The sequence below is a fragment of the Oryctolagus cuniculus genome, chromosome 11 (genome assembly GCF_964237555.1).
Source record: "Oryctolagus cuniculus chromosome 11, mOryCun1.1, whole genome shotgun sequence".
Taxonomy (NCBI): domain Eukaryota; kingdom Metazoa; phylum Chordata; class Mammalia; order Lagomorpha; family Leporidae; genus Oryctolagus; species Oryctolagus cuniculus.
Window position 1 is genome coordinate 22348583 of NC_091442.1, and position 18459 is coordinate 22367041.

Here is an 18459-nt window from a genome sequence, read left to right on the forward strand (position 1 = left end):
AATATTCACAAGTAGGTTGGTGACTACCTTCTCTGTCTGCAACAGCACAGCAGGAAATGTATTCCCTCACATGGAGTAACAAGCCCCATCCGTTACTCATTGGGCAAAGCAATTCATCCATCAAGACTCAGCTTAAAGGTAAAGTTCCCCAAATAAGATGGTCTTCAGTCAGGCACTGAGTCTGAATAATGCTTGTATCAACAACGCCTAGCACGAGGCCTGTGACTTAGCAGGTGCACAGGACACTTTGAAGTGACCAAGAGAAGATGTACACCCAGAGCCTCTGCAAACACGTGTTCAACATTTCCTCTCACCTGGCAAGATTTAACTGCAAGAAGACAATTTCACCCTACCTTTCCTATCTTGTTCAGTCATAAAAGAACTTGGGGGTAGGCATCTGACGTAAGGGTTATGCCACCCATTAGGATACCCGGGTGCCAGATGAGAGTGCCTGTGTTTGATACTCAGCCATACCTCCTGATTCCAGCTTCGCACTAACGAAGGCCCCACAAGACAGCAGTGATGATTCCTGCCACCCACAAGACCTAGACTGAGTCCCATCTCCTGAATTCAATCTGGCCCCTTTTCCTCCCACCAGCACTGCAGGCATCTGGAGAGTCAAACAGCAGACAGAAGTTGTGTCTACCTACGTTGCTGTCTCTGTTTCTCAAACTTGTCTGTACACTCTTCCCCAGACAACAACAGCAACCCACAAACATGTGTGCAAGCTTCTTCATTCTTTCTCTGGGCTCATGTGTAACCCAAGAAGTAATGCAGAACTACAGAACTCCAGTCACTGAGAAAGAAGGTTCTAGATCAGTCATGTTTAGGAAAGGCTGCTTGCCAAGTCCAAAACCATGTCATCAATAGAATGTCAGGAGATTTGGGGAAGTTGTCATGGTGTAGTGGGTAAAGTTGCTGCCTGCAACACCTGCATCCCATGTGGGCATCAGTTCATGTCCCAGCTGCTCCACCTCTGAACCAGCTCCCTGCTAATGACTTAGGAAAGGCAGTGGAGCATGACCCAAGTGTCTGGGCCCCTGCCTCCCATGTGGAAGACTGGGATGACCATTGTGGCCATCTGGGGAGTGAAACAACAGACAGAAGATCTCTGTAACTCTGCCTTTCAAACAAATAAATAAACCTTTCTTTTTTTTTTTAAAGGGGGAAGGGTGGTGCTGTGGCATAGTAGGCTGTGGTGTTGGCATCCCATACAGGATCTGGTTCATTTCCCTGGCTGCTCCTCTTCCAATCCATCTTTCTGCTTATAGCCTGGGAAAGCAGTGGAAGATGGCCCAAGTGATTGGACCCCTGCAACCACGTGGGAGACCATGAGGAAGCTCCTGGCTTCTGGCTTCAGATCAGCTCAGCTCCAGCAGATGCAGCCATCTGGGGAGTGAACCAGCAGATGGAAGACCTCTCTCTCTCTCTGTCTCTACCTCTCTCTGTAACTTTGTCTTTCAAATAAATAAATCTTAAAAAAAGAAAAAAAAAAAAAAAACACCTCCACTAAGTCCACCTTCATCCAGAATACGGCTGAGCCTAGAAGAGGGCTATAATACAAACTCGTAGGGCTACACTGACATTTAAGGAATGTTAGAGGGGTGGGCATCTGGCAGAGCGGTTAAGATGCCACCTCAGACATCCACATGCCCTATCAAACTGCCTGTGTTCAAGACCTGGCCACACTCCCAATTCCAGCTTCCTGTTAATGCATACCCAGAGGAGTAGCAGGTGACAGTTGAAATAGTTGTGTCACTACCACCCACATAGGAAAAGCATACTGAGTGCCCAGCTCCCTGGTTTCAGCATGGCCCAGCCACAGCTGTTGCTGGCATTTGCAGCATGAGTGAGCAGATGGGAAGTCTCCATCTCCTTCGTTTTCAAAGAAAAAAGAAAAAATGTGCTAGGGTAGGCACTGGCATATCTGTCTTGCCCAATGTCAAAAATGACTGGCTTGTACACCCAGCTCCAGCTAATGCAAACCCTGGGAGGCAGCCGTGATGGCTCAAGCAGTTGGGTCCCTGCCACCCACATGGGAGGCCTGGATTCAGTCTGCAGCTCCCAGCTGTGGCTCCCCTCTCCCTCAGCTGATGCAGGCATCTGGGGACTGAACCAGCAGGTGACAGTTCTCTGTCTTGCTCTTTCAGATTCAAATAAATTTTAAAAAATTTTTCTTTGAAAGAAATGCCAGAATATACCTACATTAATTTCCTTCTCCCTTACCCTATCCCTTTCAATTTGTGACACATCAAACTTTCTAAAGTACACATTTGCTCATGTTTGTTTTCATCTACTTAAAAGGCAGAGTGAGAACAAGAGATCTGTTTTCTGGTTCAATCTCCAAATGCCCCATTTAGTCAGGGCTAGACCAGGCAATGCCAAGAGCCCAGAGAGCCATCCAGGTCTCCCACATCATTGTAGGGGCACTTGAACCATCATCACTACATTTGAGACTACATTAATAGGAACTGGATAAGAAAAGGAAGTGCCAGAGTTCAAATCAGCACTGATATGGAATAAGGATATCCAAAGCAGTGGCTTAACCCACTGTACCAGAACACCCATGCCCAAAATAAACATTTTTTTAAAAGGACCTCTGGGGGGCCAGTGCTGTGACATAGCAGGTAAAGCTATCACCTGTAGTGCTGGAAGCCCATATGGGCACCAGCTCAAGTCCCAGCTGCTCTACTTCCTATCCATCTCCCTACCAGCAGAAGATGGCCCAGGTGCTTGGGTCCCCCTCCCACATGGCACCCATCCTGGCTCCTGGCTTCTGATCATGTCAGCTCTGCCTGCTGTGGCCATTTAGGAAGCGAACCAGCAAATGAAAACCTCTCTTTCTCTCTCTCTGCCTCTGGCTCTCTGTAACTCTTTTCTTTTTTAAAGATTTTATTTATTTGAAAAACAAAGAAGGATCTCTGGCGGCTGGTGCTGTGGCATAGCAGGTAAAGCCTGCAGCACCAGCATTCCACATGGACACCCACTTCCGATCCAGCTCTCTGCTAATGCACCTGTGAAACTAGAAGAAGATGGCCCAAGTGCTTGGGCCCTCACACCCACATGGGAGACCCTGGAGAAACTCCTGGCTGCTGGCTTCCGCCTGGCCCAGGCCTGGCCGTTGTGGCCATTTGGGAAGTGAACCAGTGGATGGAAGAGCTATTCTTCTCTCTGTCTCTCCATATCTCTTTCTCTCTGTAACTCTTCCTTTAAAATAAAATAACAAATCTTAAAAGAAATTTTGAGGTGGTTTGTAATGTAATTAAAATAATTATAATATGGAGCTTAAAATATGAAAAATGCATGTTAATAAAAAATATAGGGGCCGGTGCTGTGGCGCAGCGGGTTAATGCCCTGGCCTGAAGCGCCAGCATCCCACATGGGCGCCGGTTCTAGTCCCAGCTGCTCCTCTTCTCTTCCAGCTCTCTGCTATGGCCTGAGAAAGCAGTAGAAGATAGCCCAAGGACTTGGGCCCCTGCACCCATGTGGGAGACCTGGAAGAAGCTCCTGGCTCCTGGCTTTGGATCGGCCCAGCTCCAGCCGTTGCAGCCAACTGGGGATTGAACCATCGGACTGAAGACCTCTCTCTATCTCTCTCTCTCTCTCTCTCTCTCTCTCTGCCTCTCCTCTCTCTGTGTAACTCTGACTTTCAAATAAAATAAATAAACCTTTACAAAATATATAAATAAAATAAATATAAATCAATAAGTTATATGTGTAATAAGTATATCCACATATTCATAAATTCACCAAAAAAAAACTATAAACACATAAAAACCTCAATCTTATTAAAAAGTATACAAGTGGAAAAAGTGAAATCTTATTTTCAGCATTAACATGAATGGGAGAGTACTTAAAAGATCAGCTCAGCTCTGGCCATTGCGGTCACTTGGGGAGTGAACCAACAGAATGGAAGACCTCTCTTTCTCTGGCTCTACCTCTAATTCTTTCGAATAAATAAATTTTTTAAAAAAATTAAAAACAAGCCTAGAATTATTCTAATTATATTTTTGAAATAATAAAATCTTAATTTCCTCCCTACTTTATAAATGCATAGAAAAAGATCTGGAAACATCAGACTAAATTTAGAAGTTACCCCAGGTTAAAAGAGTGGGATACAGGCTTTAGCTTTGACTTCTAAAATCGCTATATTGTTTAGAATTTATTTTTATGATCAACATATTATTTGTATATTGCTTTTTTTTTTCTTTGACAGGCAGAGTGGACAGTGAGAGAGAGAGAGACAGAGAGAAAGGTCTTCCTTTTGCTGTTGGTTCACCCTCCAATGGCCGCCGCAGCCGGCGCATCCCGCTGATCCGAAGCCAGGAGCCAGGTGCTTCTCCTGGTTTCCCATGCGGGTGCAGGGCCCAAGCACTTGGGCCATCCTACACTGCACTCACAGATCATAGCAGAGAGCTGGCCTGGAAGAGGGGCTACCGGGACAGAATCCAGCGCCCTGACCGGGACTAGAAGCCGGTGTGCCGGCGCCGCAAGAGCCTATTGAGCCACGGTGCCAGCCTGTATATTGCTTTTGAAAAAGGAAAGTTAAAATACACACACACAAGAGGAGGTTTAGATGTGCTTCATTCACCTCAGAAGATAGATCAAGGTTTCCTCAGGGCCAGGGCAGTGGTATACCAGGTTAAGCTGCAGCCTGCAATGCTGGCATCCCACATGGGCACAAGTTTGAGTCCAGGCCACTCCACTTCCAATCCAGCTTGCTGCTAACGCGCCTGGGAAAGCAGCTGAAGACAATCCAAGCCTTTGCGCCCCTGAACCCATGTGAGAGCCCTAGATGAAGTTCCTAGCTCCTGGCTTCAGCCTGGCCCAGCCCTGCTGTTGCGGCCATCTGGGAGAGCGCAAACAGCAGTTGGAAGACCTCTCTGTCTCTGTCTCCCTCTTTCCTCTTTATGTAACTCTGCCTTCCAAATAAATAAACACAAATCTTAAAAAACAAACAAACAAACAAAAAGATTTTCACATGAGCAGAACCACCTTGGTCTCTTCTTAACTACTTAATTACAATCATAAGATTACCAAAACTAAGAGCCGGGGTAAGAAATTTGGTATAGCAGTTAAGACGCTGCCTAGGATGCCCACCACCCACACTGGAGTTACTGGAGTGCTGGGTTCAAGTTCTGGCTCCATTTCCAGTTTCCTGCTAATGTACACTCTGGGAGGGAGCAGATGTTGGGCCCAGTGCTTAGGTCCCTGCCACCACACGGGAGACCCAGGCTCCTGGCTTTGGTCTGGCCCAGGCTAAGCTGTTGTGGACATTTGAGGAGTTAACCGTCGATGGAAGCATTCACTCTCCCTTTCTGCATTTCAAATAACAACTTTAAATAAAGAAAGTGAGAGTTCACATAACCATTGCATGTAAAGAGCGATCAACACAATAAGCAATCACTACAGAAAACCCCACCGTGAGGTCATAAGCACGTACAACTTCCTAAAGCTGTGGATTAACTTAAGGTGGATGTTTCTTTTCCAACAATGCTAGAACAGTTCTTACTGGAGGAACCTTTCCACATATACCCATTATAAACTCTGGAATAAAGCAGAAACAAAAAAGCAGACAGATGCTTGCAATAAAGGAAGAACACTAAATAAGCTTCCCAATTTTAAGACTCTTTTCCCAAAGGTAATAGTAAATAGCACTAGGTGGCTACAACTGAGAGAAGCCTTAAGTCTTCTAAAGAAACATAAGGGGCTGGAGCTGCGGCATAGCGGGTAAAGCCGTTGTCTGCAGTGCTACCATCCCATATGGGTGCCAGTTCAAGTCCTGGTTGCTCCTCTTCTGATCCAGCTCCCTGCTATGGCCTGGTAAAGCAGTAGAAGATGGCCCAACTCCTTGGGCCCCTGCACCCACGTGGAAGACCCGGAAGAAGCTCCTGGCTCCTGACTTTGGATTGGCGCAGCTCCAGCCGTAGCAGCCATCTGGGGAGTGAACCAGCAAATGGAAGACTTCCCTTTTTTATTTTATTTTTTTAAAGATTTATTTGAAAGTCAGAGTTACACAGAGAGAGAAGAGGCAGAGAGAGACAGGTCTTCCATCTGCTGGTTCACTCCCCAAGTGGCCACAATGGACAGAGCTGTGCCAATCAGGAGCCAGGAGCTTCCTCCGGGTCTCCCATGCGGGTGCAAGGGCCCAAGGACTTGGGTCATCCTCCACTGCTTTCCCAGGTCACAGCAGAGAGCTGGATTGGAAGTGGAGCAGCCAGGACGAGAGCCAGTGCTCACATGGGATGCTGTCACTGGAGGTGGTGGTCACACCCGCTATGCCACAGCGCTGACTCCTCCATTTCTTTCTCCCTCTTTCTCTTTCTCTCTGCCTCAGGCTCTCTGTAACTCTGCCTTTAAAATGAATAAATCTTAAAGAAAAACAAAGAAACCTAAGACAAAGTTCAGTGCAACTATAACAGCTGGAAAGGGAGGGAAATAATAGAAGAAAAGTTACACAAATAGGTGGTTCCAGTTCTTCCAAGGAAATTCTGCCTAGATCTTTGGCTAATGGATGAAGAGTTGCAAGCAGTCCAACAAAAACTAAAAGTGCATAGAGATCTCAATTACTGCCCATTATAGGAGGAAAAGCATTTGGACTCAGTTCAGACAAGCTCTTTAAAAAAACAAAAATCTGTATTCTTTAAGGAACACAATATAAGCTCCAAAATATATTGACTACAACGTAATAAACCAAAAAATTAGGTGTGTAGTAGGCATTGGGCTTAGCAGTTAGGAAGACAGCTGGGACACCTGCATCGCACACTAGAGTGCCTGGTTCATCCACTCATCCTGGGAGGCAGCAGGTTACGGCTCAAGCTATTGGGTCCTTGCCAACCACATGTGAGACTTACACAAAATTTCTGGTTCCTAGGAACGAGAGACAGAGATGTGAGCTCTGTCTCTCTCTCATCTTTCTAACAAGAACAACAACATTAGGTATATGAAGAAAAAGAAAAACATACCTCATGGTCATGAAAAAAGTCAACCAATAGGCCTAACCTCAAGATAATTAAGAAGCTAGAATTTGTAGATATAGAATTTAAAGCCGCTCATGAGGAGGGAATTTATTCTAGCAGTTAACATGTTGGCATCTCACACTGAAGTACCTGGGTTCAAGTCCTGGCTGTACTCCCTAATCTAGTTTCCTATTAACACACACTCTGGGATACCTGGGTCCCTGCTACCCACATGAAGACATGAATGGTGTTTCAAGCTTCCGGCTTCTGCCTAGCCTAGATCCAGCCATTGCAGCATTAGGGAACTGAACCAACAAATGGGTTTAACTCTGTCTCTTTACTCCTCTTTCTGCCTCTCAAAAAAATGGAAAAATTTTCAAAAATTTTCCAAACTAGAAACAGAGAAATAAAAATTTACTGGATGAGCCTAACAGTAAATTGGTATTAAGAAAAGAGAGAACCAGGAGGGGGGAAAAAAAGAAAAGGAGGCAGGTGCTGTGGCATACCGGGTAAGGCTGCCACCTGCAGGGCACTGACTGCTCCACTGCTGATCCTGCTTCCTGTTAATGTGCCTGGGAAAGCAGTGGAAGATGGCCCAAGTTCTTGGGCCCCTGTACCCACAAGGGAGACCTAGAAGAAGCTCCTGGCTCCTGGCCTCAGCCTGGCCCAGTCCCAGCCATTGCAGTCATTTAGGGAATGAACCAGCAGATAGATCTTTCTCTCTGTCTCTCCTTCTATGTAACTCTTACTTTCAAATAAATAAATGAATCTTCAAGAAAAATAAATTTCAGCACTTTACCCTTGGTAACTGACAGAACTAGACACCCCCTACCCCCAAAAAAGCCACAAAAATCAATGGAGATATTTACTGGAAAACACCATCTGTGACCTTGCCCTGACAGATAGAGAACACTACACAGCAATGGTGGCATACACACGCTTTTTCTATGCATATGGAATATTCACCAGGATAGATCAAATGGAAGGCCATGTCAGTCTCAACAGACATAAAGACGGAGAATCTCAGAGTGTGTTCTGACTCACGATGAAGTTACACTTGTTATCAGTAACAACAATAATCCTAAATTCTTAGAAATGAAACAACATACTTTCAAGGGCTTTTTCCTTGTAATTTTTTTCTAGTTCTTTTTTATTAAAAGATGTATTTATGTATTTCAAATGCAGAGTTACAGAGAGGCAGAGGCAGTGGGGGGTTGGGGGGAGAGAGAGATCCTCCATCCGCTGGTTCACTACCCAGATGCTGCAACAGCCAGAGCTGTGCCGATCCGAAGCCAGAAGCCAGGTGCCAGGAGCTTCTTCCAGGTCTCCCACAAAGGTGCAGGGGCCCAAGGACTTGGGCCATCTTCCATTGCTTTCCTAGGCCATAGCACAGAGCTCGATCAGAAGTAGAGCAGCCAGGACTGGAACTGGTGCCCATATGGGATGCCAGCACTGCAAAGCAGTGGCCTTACCTGCTACGCCACAATGCTGGACTTCCTTGTAATTTTTACTTTATTTGAGAGGCAAAGAGACAGAGACAGAACTCTTATCCACTGGTTCACTCTCCAAATGCCCATACTGTCGGGGTCTGAGCCAGGGCCAGAGACAGGAGCAGGGAACACAATCCATGTTTTCTATGTAGATGGGAGGAACCCAATCACATGAGCAATCACTGCTGCCTCCCAGAGTCTGCATTAGCTGGAAGCTGGAGACAGGAGCCAAGGCCAGGAGCAGAACCCAGGTACTCTGCTGTGGAATGCAGACATCCTAACTGCTGTCTTCACCGGCAGGTTGTACAAACACCCCAAAACAACATGGCTCTTAGCATCCCACGGTCAACAAATAAGTCACAAGTTTTTTTGAAATCAATAAAAATTAAAATAAAACACATTAAAATTTGTAGGATATGGCTAAAGCAATGCTTAATAGGAAATGTTTAATTTTAAATTTTAAAGAAACAAGATTTAAAAACGATGACCCAAGATTCTAAAAAAAGTTGAGTGAAAACAACTGAAATCAAAACATAAGTCAACCACATTTTAAATTAACAAACAATGGAGAAAACCAAAGTAAAAGGTTCTTTTCAAATATGAACAAAATTAATAAATTCTTAGTCATACTAACCAAAAAAAGAAAGGCAAAACAGGCTACTAAAATCAGAAATGAAAGGGATATAGCATAAAAATAAGAAAATACTATTAAAAGGTGAAAAACAACTATTAATAAAGTCTATTTTTTTAAATTCACAATCACAGCAGAAGTACATGTAAGAGGAGGATTATGTTAACTCTAAATATGAACCTTCCAGAGTGGAAATCTCTTGTAATTCAGCAAGAGGAGAAGTTGGTTCTGTTTTCATAGTGTTTTCTCCCATTGACTTGCAGTTCAACTCCAGGCCTGCAGCCCCCAATCCATTCCCAACGGAGTGGCAAGTTAGTGCAGATGAGACCTGGCCAGCTTCCAAAGGAGATTTCAACTGACCTAAGAGGGAGGGAAAAGAAAGCCTGAGGAACACACATGTCATCTGGGAACCAAAAGTCCCACAACACACTAAGAAAGCCAGTGACTACTTCAGAGGAAGCCATTCATCTCACAGCACACGGGAATATGTTAACAGATTCCAGAACACATAGGCAGGGCTGTAAGAATCTCAAAAAAAAAAAAAAAAAAAAGCGGATCAGTGACAGGAAGAAATGTGGGAAGTATCAACAAAAAGGAAGGCTTAAAAGCAATCTGTTTCCAATTCAACAGTTAGTGATATATTAAAAAAACCAACCACAAGCCGGCGCGCGGCTCACTAGGCTAATCCTCCACCTAGCGGCGCCAGCACACCGGGTTCTAGTCTGGGTCGGGGCGCCGGATTCTGTCCTGGTTGCCCCTCTTCCAGGCCAGCTCTCTGCTGTGGCCTGGGAGTGCAGTGGAGGATGGCCCAAGTGCTTGGGCCCTGCACCCCATGGGAGACCAGGAGAAGTACCTGGCTCCTGCCTTCGGATCAGTGCAGTGCAGTGGCCGCAGCGTGCCAGCCGTGGTGGCCCTTGGAGGGTGAACCAATGGCAAAGGAAGACCTTTCTCCCTGTCTCTCTCTCACTGTCCAAAAAACAAAAACAAAAACAAAAAAAAAACAACAACAACAACAACCACAAATGCCTCCAGAACATATCATCAGGAAAACGTACACATACAATTTGATTTCAAGACCATCTAATATCCTGTGGAAGGCAATGATTTAGCTTACTAAACAGGAAGCATGTTGGCAAGAGCATTCCAAAACAGACTGACTCACCTTCTTCAGATTCCTTGGTACTGGATGATGTGGGATGCAGAGGATCTGTGTCAACTCTAGAAACCAAATCTGATGTGACCAAGCCAGGATCTAGAATCTCATGAGTCGCACCAGTGCACAGTCTGGAGGACCTTCTCCTTGATAAGTCTTTGACAGTATTTTCCGAATAGTTTTTTGACTTTTCCTGGGCTACAAACCAAAAGAGAGTTGTAGTCAAGAGACCAAGAAGAAGCAATAACTACCACACATTGCTGGACTGGCTGTCTCTATTAGGGCTTAACAGGAAGACTTTCTGGAATGCTAAACTAGTGATAAAAAGAAATATCCTTTCCTAATTTATAGTTTTAAATAAGGGCAAAGTCTCTCTACTCAGATAGAGTTTCACTCTTTTAGGATTTATGATCTGAAAATATGCACCAGGTTATGCCCCAGTCTTCACAACTAAACATTATTTTGGGGCTTCGCAACATAAAAGTCTATGCACTAAGTTCCAAAGTCAGTAAGGTTCATAAGAAGCTTACTTAAAGCCACCACAAAGCCTTTTTGGAGCCAACATGGTATTTTTTAAAGTCAATAAATAGTGATTTTAAAGTTTAACTCAGCACATGAAAGCCATCCCTCCTAAGCCTTTTAATTCCCAGAGGAATTCCAAACCAAGCATGCCTTAGGAATTTGGAGATGATATCACTGAACCCAAATTAATACAATTTATACTTTGAAATTTTTTTTCTTCTAGCACAAACTCTTCCTGATCCAACCACACCCCAATCATATTAGCCCACGTGGTCAAGGACAAGCACTGGAGCCTTTAGAAAATAGAGGTGAGGTCAGACAGAGGCTGAACCAAATAATGCCAACTTTTAGTTGTGCACACATAAACTGGAAACTCACATGAATTTTTGTCAAGTCGAGGACGTTTTAAGGGAACTTCACTTCCTTTTGAAATTTTCCGTCTTCTCAATTCCAAGGTTATCGGTTGCAAAGTCTGGGAGTTTGAATCTACAGCTACAATGTATATAAAACCACACAAAAGAATATATGTAATTTATTATGTCTGGTCTTTCACTTTTATGTGCTATATTAACAAAACATATAAACATACACATGTACACATCTTTGCATTATAAGCAGACCCCCAAAACAGCATCCTTATTTAAGGTATAAGAAAAAAAGGGGAAAATAAATTAAGAAATTTCTTCCTTATGGATGATGCTGAGACCATGCAGGTCAACCTCTTTAATCTTTTTTAGTTCTCTCCTATGATCCAGCTTCAACCACATACTTCTTTCCTGAAATACTCTAAAGACAACATACCCCAGTGCCAGCACCATGGCATTGTGGGTAAAACTGCTGCCTGTAGTGCCAGCATCCCATATGGGTGCCAGTTCTAGTCCTGGCTGCTCCACTTCCAATCCAGCTCTCTGCTATGGCCTGGGAAAGCAGAAGATGGCCCAACTCCTTGGGTCCCTACACCCACGTGGGAGACCAAGAAGGTGGTCCTGGCTCCTGGCTTCGAATTAGCTCAGCTCCAACACTGCAGCCATCTGGGGAGTGAACCAGCGAATGGAAGACCTCTCTGCCTCTGCCTCTCTGTAGCTCTACCTTTCAAGTAAATAAATCCTTAAAAAAAAAAAAAAAAAAAAAAAAAAAAAAAAAAAAGACGCCATACCCCATCATAACTACTTTAAACTATGAAGGTGGGGCCGGCGCCGTGGCTCACTTGGCTGATCCTCCACCTGAGGTGCTGGCATCCCATGTGGGCACCGGGTTCTAGTCTCAGCTGCTCCTCTTCCAGTCCAGCTCTCTGCTGTGGCCCAGGAGGGCAGTGGAGGATGGCCCAAGTGCTTGGGCGCCTGCACCCACGTGGGAGACCAGGAGGAAGCACCTGGCTCCTGTCTTCGGATTGGTGTAGTTCCAGCTGTAGCGGCCATTTTGGGGGTGAACCAACAGAAGGAAGACCTTTCTCTCTGTTTCTTTCTCTCACTGTCTATAACTCTACCTCTCAAATAAATAAATAAAATCTTAACAACAACAAAAAAAAACTATGAAGGTTTAAGGGCAGTAGCAAAGTTATTCTTATCACCATCAAATTTTCTCATTATAAGATCATCTATTCAATACTCAGGAAGTTTACCTTGCAGGCTAATTCCTAAAATGTGTGCACTGGGACTACAGTCTGGTTATTGTTTTAAGTCTCTATTTGCTAAATTAGTTATCTTGGCACTGACCCTAGTTTTGAGTGCCCCCAAAAAATGTCAACATTTATATTCTCTTGAAAACAATCCCAGAAAAATCTCAGGAGACTATGGTATTTGATAGTCAATGCTGCAGGCAAGGGTACTGATGCCTACCAAACCCAGTTCTGAGAAAACTTAGCAACGCAAATGCTAAATCTTCCTAAAATACTGTTTATTTAGAACCTATCACATAAGATTCAGAAAAGATCATTCAAAAGGCAGGAAGTAAGAATAAAAGAAATTGGGAAGCTTGGCAGGAAGGCAGGGCTAAGGAGTCCAAAGAAAGGCAAAAGGAGCACAGGGAAATGTAAAGGAAGAGGAAGGAAGAGGGAGGAAGGAGAGAAAGGGGAGAACAAGGGGGACAGAAGGGCAAAAGGCAGAGGGGCAGAGAGAAAACTCATCCGAGACCAGCAGCTTCAGGTCTGCCACGTCAAATGGCTGGAAGAGTCAGGACAGAGCTCCGAGGAAGCAAACCCAACGAGGGGTCAACTCCTCGGCTCTTCCTGTGTTCAATCTTCCCACGTGCCAGCATTATTTTGTTCCAAGTGGTGGGAACATGGAGATCCCCCATTCCAAGTTAAATACAAATACAAACAACCCTCTCCAGCTCAGATCCTGTTTCCAATCAGGTCTCCACAGTCTATGGAGCCCAAGCCTCTACTAAATCAAGGAATGAATTCCAGGCATTTTTTTTTTAAAGGGACAAGAACTAAATAGGGATTATTTAGCAAGCTGTCTTCCCTTTGTTACTATATATATATACGAGGCTAACTATACAGAACTTGAGTGTTTCCCACCCTCTTCTTATGGTAAAAATCATCTGGGAAACACATACATTCACAAGTCACATTCCAGGTCTTCATCTAGGGATCCTGCAAGGGAAGACTAAGACAAAACTAGAATCTGTTCTCATAAATCCCTCAGGTAGGGGTTAACAGTAAATTCAGAAAACATCCTTTCTCTAAATTTAAAGAAAAAAAAAAAAGCAACCAACTGATAAAAGCAATCAACAGAACCTCCTTTTTCTTATCTGAGTGAAGTCACATGGGTTCTTGGGAGCCATCTGCTTGTTGGGGGTTGCTTGCGGGGGTGGGGGTGGGGTGGGATATAGGACTTGCCCAGGACAGTTTCCAGAGGCCACAAGCCACAGCATGAACTGCTAGAGGACAATCATTGTCAAAACACTCAATTCTCAGATTCCCTTTTTCCTAAACTGAGCACAGCTCTGCCAGTTCACATTTTTCCCTTCTTGCATAACTGCCCTTCCCTCACTTTACATAAAAAGGCCTCTCACTCATCCCACATCCCATGAATGTCATGGAATGTTAAACACCAGACTTTCTCAGCTGGGACTCCTCAGCTGAAGTCAGAAGAGAAAGGTTCTCCAGATTCTCCGGAGCGGTACCTATCCAGCACCACTCTCAATGCACAGAAGTTGGTCATTACAGATCAGGGATGCCTTAGGCAGTAGCACTTAATTCATTCTCAGCACTCTGCTGGGAAAGTCAGTGAATTTAAGGCCAGAGCTGTTAAACAGACACATTAAACCACAAATGCAAGACAAATGTACTTTAAATTATTTTAGTAGCCACATATAGACTTTTTTAAAAAGTGAAATTTTGGGGGTTGGAACGGTGACATAGCAAGTAAAGTAGCAGCTTGCAGCGTTGGCATCCCATATGGGCACCAGTTCGAGCCCTGGCTGCTCCACTTCTGATCCAGTTCCCTGCTAATGGCCTGGGAAAAGCAGTGGAAAATGGCCCAAGCCCTTGGGCCCCTGTCACTCATGTGGGAGACCAGGAAGAAGCTCCTGGCTTCTAGTTTAGGCCTGGCTCCACCCTGGCCAATGCAGCCACTTGGGGAGTGAACTAGCAGATGGAAGATTTCTGTCTCGCACTTTCTCTGTAACCCTGACTTCCAAATAAATAAACAAATCTTATAAAAGAAATAAAATTTAAAAAGTCTTAAGAATATATTTTATGGCTGGCACTGTGGCACAGAAGGTTAAGCCTCTGCCTGCAGTGTCAGCATTCCCTATCAGTGCCAGTTCAAGTCCCGGCTGCTCCACTCCCAATTTAGCTCCCTGCTAATGCACCTGGAAAAGCAGTGGAAAATGGCTCAAGTACTTGGGCCCCTGCCATCCCATGTAGGAGATCCAGAATAAGCTTCTGGCTCCTGGCTTTCGCCTGGCCCAACGTCAGCCATTGCAGCCCTTCGAAGAGTGAACCATCTTGGCCTTTCAAATAAATAAATCTTTAAAATTTTTATTTAACCTAATACAACAAAAATATTTCAATATGTAACCAATACAAAACACTTACTGAGATATTTTACACTTTTTTGGACTAAGTATTTGAAAACCAATGTTTTATATTTACAGTACACCTCAGTGCAGACTAACTACATTTCAGCTTCTTAACAGCCACATATGGCCAATGGCTACTATAGTGGACAGCATGGGTCTAGGCCCTATTTAGGGCTAGGGACAGTTCCAGCATGAGCAGCTCTTGAAAGTAAAACCCTGTTACAACCACAAAAGAGGAGTTTCCTTATTTCATCTAGGGAAAAGTCACTGTAATATCTAACTTCCCATCTTAAAATTAGAATTCAGAGGGGCTGGCGTTGTGACACAGTGGGTTAAAATCCTGCCTACAGTGTCGGCATCTCATATGGCAGCAGGTTGGAGTCCCGGCTGCTACACTTCCAACCAGTTCCCTGCTAATGCACCTGGAAAAGCACAGGAGGACGCCCCAAGTCCTTGGCCCCCTGCACCTACAATGGAGACGCAGAAGCTCCAGGCTCTTGGCTTCAGATGGGCTCAGCTCCTGCCCTTGCAGCCATTTGGGGAGTGAACCAGAAAATGGAAGACATCTCTCTCTCTCTCTAACTCTTTCAAATAAATAAAATAAATCTTAAAAAAAATTAGAATTTAGATATAAGGAGACTATCTTTTGAGAATGAATACTAACAGATTTATTTGAAGCAAATTAGATTTTTCTTTTACCCCAAGAAAGTAAGTATGATGTAGCAGTCCAGTTTGATAGAGAAGGCTGGCTAATATTTTACATCATTAAAAAATAATGAGTAAGCTAACTCTGTAGTTCCACAGTTTTGATGAGAATACATTTTATGTCAAATTTTGTATTTTAAATCTATACTGCAGCATTTACATGTTTAAGGAAAAAATAGATATTGCTTCAAAATGTGCTAAGAGAGTGACAGTTGTTCAATATTCATGTAAAGAATATGCAAGCAAATATGTCTGAAGACTGAGGCAAGCTTTTTTTTTTTTTTTTTTGAAGGATTTCAAAGTCAAATAGAGAAGGAGAGGGGGAGAGAGAGGGAGAGAGAGAGAGAGAGAGAAAGAGGTCTTCCATCCACTGGTTCACTCCCAAATTGGCCGCAACAGCACCAATCCGATGTCAGGAGCCAGGAGCTCCTTCTGGGTTTCCCACGTGGGTGCAGGGGCCCAAGGATTGGGTCATCTTCTACTGCTTTCCCAGGCCATAGCAGAGAGCTGGATCGGAAGTAGAGTGGCCAGGACTTGAACCAGTGCCCATGTGGTACGCTGGCACTGCAGGTAACAGCTTTACCCACTACACCACAGCGCTGGCCCCTAGAGCAAGTCTTTACCCTCTCAGTTAGGACACCAACATATTACATCAGAGTCTGTGGGTTTAGTTCCCAGCTCTAGCTCCCAACTCCAGATTCCCGCCAATGCAGAAATGATGGCTCAAGTAATTGGATTCCTGCTACCCATATGTGAGGCCCAGTTTGAGCTCCTGGCTTCTGGCTCTGGCCTAGCCTGCTACAACCATCCTGGGGAGTAAACCAGGAAATGGGAGATGTGTATATATGTGTCTGTGTGTCTATTTGTCTCAAATATATAAATAAAGAATATCTGAAGACAAATTCTACATATGTAACCATGGGCAGGTTCAGTTTAGAAATCTTCAAAGACTCTCAATGCCACTGATCTGGGAAATAAATATTTGGCTTAGCAAGGAATCGAGGTTTGTTTCATTCTTGGCCATTCTATAAGAATTGCAAATCTCAACTGCTTTTAATAACTATGTATTCGCTGGCGCCACGGCTCAATAGGCTAATCCTCCACCTAGCGGCGCCAGCACACCGGGTTCTAGTCCAGGTCGGGGCGCCGGATTCTTTCCCGGTTGCCCCTCTTCCAGGCCAGCTCTCTGCTGTGGCCCGGGAAGGCAGTGGAGGATGGCCCAAGTGCTTGGGCCCTGCAAGCCCAGGGGAGACCAGGAGAAGTACCCGGCTCCTGCCTTCGGATCAGTGCGGTACGCCGGCCGCAGCGTGCCGGCCGCAGCGTGCCGGCCACAGCGGCCATTGGAGGGTGAACCAACGGCAAAAAGGAAGACCTTTCTCTCTGTCTCTCTCACTATCCACTCTGTCAAAAAAAAAAACAAAAAACAAAAAACAAAACAAAACAAAAAAAAAAAAAACACAAAAAAAACACAACTATGTATTCAGGGCCAGCGCTGTGGTGTAGTGGGCTAAGTCTCCACCTGTGGTGCCAGAATCCCATATAGGCGCTGGTACCTGTCCCAGCTGCTCCTCTTCCCATCCAATTCTCTGCTATGTCCTGAAAAAGCAGTACAAGATGGCCCAAATGCTTGAGCCCCTGCAGCCACCTGGAGGAGGCTCCCAGCTCCTGACTTCCAATCAGCTCAGCTCCTGCCATTGTGGCTATCCGGAGAGTGAACCAGTGGATGGAAGACCTTTCTCTGTCTCTCCCTCTCTGTGTCTGTAACTCTACCTCTCAAATAAATAAATAAAATCTTAAAAAAAAAAAAAAAAACAACTATGTATTCTCCACTGTATCTAAACCCTCTAACTATCATTCTTACCAATTAACCATCTCAGCTTTTTATTTAGACTATAAAAATCTCCAATCAACAACCACTCCCTAGGAAATTCAAATTCAAACACACATGACTCCCTAGCTCCAGTGTTCCCTTGGCCCTCCCTCCTTTGAATGCTCATACCTTTTTACTTCTCCTCTAGGTCTCTGATGTCTATCTCACTAAAACTATTAATTCCTGGTCCCAGGTTCAGTTAAACTTAAACAGATTTTAAAAAACTCATTTGAATAGAAATAAGCAGAAAGCTTTATCACAGAAGCCCAAGCATCCAGCTGAAGCTCAGACATGGGCACATCTCTCAATTCAGTCTCTTCTGGATGTGTGATGCTTACATTCAGCTCCAGATAGGACTTGCATCCATGTCACAAGACGATTCAAAGTCAGACACAAAAACGGAGGACGGACGTACAGAGGTAACAGAGAACTAAAAAGGGCCACAGAAAAACACTCTGGCAATGCCCATTGCAGAGCCCATTTGGGAAACTCACCAGCAGGAGCTATGGAGGGGGGCCTGCCTCGTTTCCTTTTTGGCTCTCTTAAGTTTTCCTGCGGACTCTTCCCAATGTCACTGCCAGGCTTTTTATCCAGCTGGGTGTCTCCAGAGTACTCCCTGTCGTTTTCTGAAATGTTCTCCTTGTCCTCCTTCTCGTTCTCGGGAAGGCTCCTCTCGGACGCCTTTCCCTTTTCAGAACAGATTAACTTCCCTTCTTGGTCAGGCTGCCTGGAGCGCTTTTCTGTCTTCAAGGCTTTGTCCTCTTTGTCTTTCTTCACGTTCACCACAGCTTTTCTCTGCTCCTTAAACTTCTCTCGTTTGTCAGGAGACGAAGACAGATTTTTGTGATCTGCTTCTTTAGGCCTAGCATTACCCACAATATTCTAAAATGAGCAAAATAGCAATGAAACACACTTTGTGACTACTTGCAAGTACAAAAGTAAGAGGTTTTTTGCAAGCATATAAAGACAAAGTCAAGAAGAAAATATGCCAGGTCACATAACGCCAAACACCACTGAGAACATCCACCAGTACTCAGATTTGAGAACCAACCCTAAAGCTTAAAAAACAACTGCCGGGGCCGGCACCGTGGCTCACTAGG

At 44.6% G+C, this 18459-nt stretch overlaps 1 protein-coding gene across 3 annotated transcripts in view; it reads right to left on the reverse strand.

The window, feature by feature from the left end:
- Positions 1-18459, reverse strand: part of PHF20 (PHD finger protein 20) — a 141983-nt gene that overhangs the window by 48446 nt on the left and 75078 nt on the right. For all 3 annotated transcript variants that reach the window (XM_008255971.4, XM_070051317.1, NM_001171336.1), the window contains 4 exons: positions 17854-18241; positions 11134-11247; positions 10243-10431; positions 9261-9440 (listed from right to left, as the gene is read on the reverse strand). In XM_008255971.4, coding sequence (XP_008254193.1) covers positions 9261-9440; positions 10243-10431; positions 11134-11247; positions 17854-18241 — 871 coding nt within the window. The remainder of the gene's footprint in view (positions 1-9260; positions 9441-10242; positions 10432-11133; positions 11248-17853; positions 18242-18459) is intronic.